General features: G+C 51.3%; 1 protein-coding gene across 1 annotated transcript in view; it reads right to left on the reverse strand.

Moving 5' to 3' along the window:
* Positions 1 to 808: 808 nt before the first annotated feature.
* ETS2 (ETS proto-oncogene 2, transcription factor) overlaps positions 809 to 3,458 on the reverse strand; it is a 19,014-nt gene continuing 16,364 nt past the window's right edge. The window contains exon 9 of the mRNA XM_023525954.1: positions 809 to 2,923. Coding sequence (XP_023381722.1) covers positions 2,675 to 2,923 — 249 coding nt within the window. The 3' untranslated portion in view covers positions 809 to 2,674. The remainder of the gene's footprint in view (positions 2,924 to 3,458) is intronic.

Below are 3,458 nucleotides of genomic sequence, written 5' to 3' on the forward strand. Positions count from 1 at the left end.
TTATTGTTCATGAAAATGTTAATATGTACTATATCATTTTAAAAATCGATCATATTTGAAAATGTGTTTGAATTTATAATCCGGTAAATATTGATGACCAGCGGTGTGCTGGTCATGTTTAACCACCACCTCCCTGAGGGGGGTTGGGAGAGCCCTTATTTGTAGCGTTTGCTGATTTCACGGTGTGATCACTCTCATCACGGCCAAGTTCAAGCTACCAACACGTCGGTGACACAGAGTTACAGAGAGAGGTGCCCTGTCAGCTCTCACTAGCCCTCGGTGAGCTGGCTCCATGCAGCACACTTCTGATGTAATCCACCTAAGTCTGTTGGCATTCTCACAAATTTCGAAGAGCGGAAAGAAGTCCTGAGAATGAGTTTGAGGACAAGTGTCCAGAGACCGTCACCTTCCTTTCCGGGTAAGTCAGCTCAGCAATGTCAGGAGTCAAGGAGAGTCATGGCCTCCACTACAGAAGCCCTTGAACCTCAGACTGTTCTCGAACGTAAACACCCTCAACTCCCTTCTGTTATTTCTGCCAAGCCCCTGGCGAAGACAAGAACCTGAACCTTCTCATTCCGATCCCTTCTTAAAATAATTTTTCGCTTTAAGGAACGCACGCTGTTTGGGAATTTCGGCTTGGTCGTGATTTACCAGGTGGCCTGTGTGTAAAATCGGTTAAACAGCCATGTGACCCTCGATGACCGAAAGCTGCTGAGTGGGCAGTGGCCCTAAGTGCCAAATCCTCACTCCGCCTCCTCCACGCTGGGGTGGGAGGCATGCCAAGAATGAAGACTCTGATGAGAAGGAGTTTATATAAACAAAATACTTTATTATTGGAGAAAGCAACGGCCAAATTACAAAATTTTTATACTTAAGTTCCGTTCATTCCCATATGCCAAAGGTTTACAATGAACTTCAGTTCCCATCACGATTAGGTTGGACCACATGAAACTGCCAACCACGTGGGTTAAAAAAAAGCAACAAATACTGGTGATTTCATGTGGTTCAGCCCCACGTAAAACGAGCCAATGGCTGAGATATGTTTTGGCAGCATGACCGACATTCCTGGTCACACGTCTGTGGATGTCACAGATGTCTGCACGATGAACGGTCCTGCCTGAGAGAACCATCCTGTGTTTCAAGATACCGGAAACTGTCTCGAGGGGGTCTCGAGCCGGCTTCGCTCTCCCCAGTCCACCCTTCCAGCCGATCACACGTGCTCTCATCCCACAAATGAGTCCTTAGAGCTGTCAGCCACTGGTCCCAGGGTCCTCTCATTGCTAGTGAAGCCTGTCCATTTCGAGACCAACTGGGCCGGATCATTTACGAAGGCCAGAAACACACACTGGCCCATGCGTGCCTTAGAAACCACCATGAGAGTCTCCACCGCGAGCTATTCCAATGCTCTTGCCCACCTCGTTTTCCCTCCTGGCCTCTGGTTAGTCTGCGTCCAAGAAAATCAGACAGAAACAGAACCGTCTTGCTGTGGAGGCTGAGCAGATGGGGAAGCCTGGTACCCAGACAGCCCAACTCAACGGGGAACAGGGACGAGACAAATCGTGCTGCATTTGTGGCAGAGAGGTTTGAACAAAGGTTCCTCCGCTCCCCGAACCTCCAGCTCTTTACGTGAGCTGAGATAAAAAATAAAGCTTTCTTACAAATTACATTTTTTCCCCCCAGTGAGTTACTTTTACAGTAAAAATAGCTATGTTAAATCCCGCCTGATCTCTGAAAAGGAGTTGCGTATTTCCAAAAATAGTATTCTTAATCACACAGAATAATTCGGGGCTTGGAAGTGGGGCACGGGGTGGAAAGAGCTGCCGGGGAGGGCAGTGTGGGGGGCACACAGTTGAACTAGGCAATGAGTTCTGCGGATCAACTGATTTAAAGGCATGCGAAGAAATGGACAACAGATGCCATTTGTCAAGAAAAATACTGCTTTACAGCTTTTACATTACAATTAAAGGAGAAAGCAGAGGCCACGTTGTGCCCCTGGATAATAACAGCAAGTTTCTTATAAAAATTCCCAAATGTACAAAAGTTCTTGCCAGATAATAACCCAGGCAAAACAAAACAAAACAAAACGAAACACAAAGAAAACGGGGATTAACCCTCTTAGACCTCATTCCTGTAGGCAGACTAAATGTTTGCAAAATGCCGTTACGCACTCTTATTTCACATAGTTAGATAATTATTTTAAATTACAATATACAATTTCTGTTAAATAGAACTGTGAGAGGATTCTGACAACTATAAGATTACAGTCGTATATACAAAACCGACTTCTGAAATGACACATGGTTTCCTCGCCCCTCCCGCCCTCTGAAGGAGACGCTTCTGCATTTGTGATTCCTGGTTGCCAAAGGCAAAAGAAAACCCCAAACCGTGTGTGTCCACGACACGCTCCCTCCGGCAGCCTGAGCGATCCTGTCACACGGCCCGGGCGGAGGCCGGGTGGCTTCCCGGTGCTGCCCTCTCGGCCACTTCAATGTCATCGCGTTATAAACAGCGTTTTCCTGTCCGCAGGCTCTGGACGCGCGAGAGACCGCGCTGTTGGGCGAAGAGCCGAGGTTCCAGGTGATTCCGGGCCACGTTCCCGGGCGCGTTCAGTCTGGCCTGGCAGGGTCCTGGGCGCAGCCAGTCACGATGGCCCTGCACGCTGTCCCCCGGGGCCTCAGTCCTCCGTGTCCGGCTGGACGCCCAGGATGGCATGCAGTTCCTCGGGCGTGAAGCCCAGCAGGTTCTGCAGGTCGCACACGAAGCGGTACACGTAGCGCTTCCCCGACGTCTTGTGGATGATGTTCTTGTCGTAGTAATAGCGCAGACCCCGGCTCAGCTTCTCGTAGTTCATCTTGGGCTTATTTTTCCTCTTGCCCCACCGGCGGGCCACCTGTGGGGGACACAGACCGTGGAGAGTTCGGTTCTACTTGGCGATTAAGAAAAAGGGAGAAGCTCTCCCCCGAGCATGACGCTGACGAGCGCTCGCCCGGAAGGACCTGCCCACTGCGAAGGGACCCCACGGTGCCACCTGTTTAGGACACCACCCTCAGCACTGTCGGGTACAGAGCTCTCGTGGCCCCCTGCTCAGTAAAACCTCCTGGGAGCCAAGGGTTCGGAATTGGGGTGTGTGTGTGTGTGTGTGTGTGCGTGTGTGTGTGTGTGTGCGCGCGTGTGTGTGGCTGAGACAAGGGGAACCCTGTGTCCCCTCGCCTCTTGCCACTGCCACTGACAGCTGCGGAGTGGGGTTCTGAACGATGTGACATTGCCAAGGGGCCAGGGAGGTGACAAGACTGCTCTTTACCCGTGCAGAGACCCGGCTTCTCCAATGCCGTCCCTGAGGGACGGGTACTGGATGCGCCCTTGGCTTTCTGCTCCAGACGGGGCTGGGGCAGCTCTGCTGTGCTCAGCTGAGGGCCGAGGAAGCCCCGCAGGAGAGCCTGCATCGTGTACTGAGGCTC

The sequence above is a fragment of the Pteropus vampyrus genome, unplaced genomic scaffold (genome assembly GCF_000151845.1).
Source record: "Pteropus vampyrus isolate Shadow unplaced genomic scaffold, Pvam_2.0 Scaffold655, whole genome shotgun sequence".
NCBI lineage: Eukaryota > Metazoa > Chordata > Mammalia > Chiroptera > Pteropodidae > Pteropus > Pteropus vampyrus.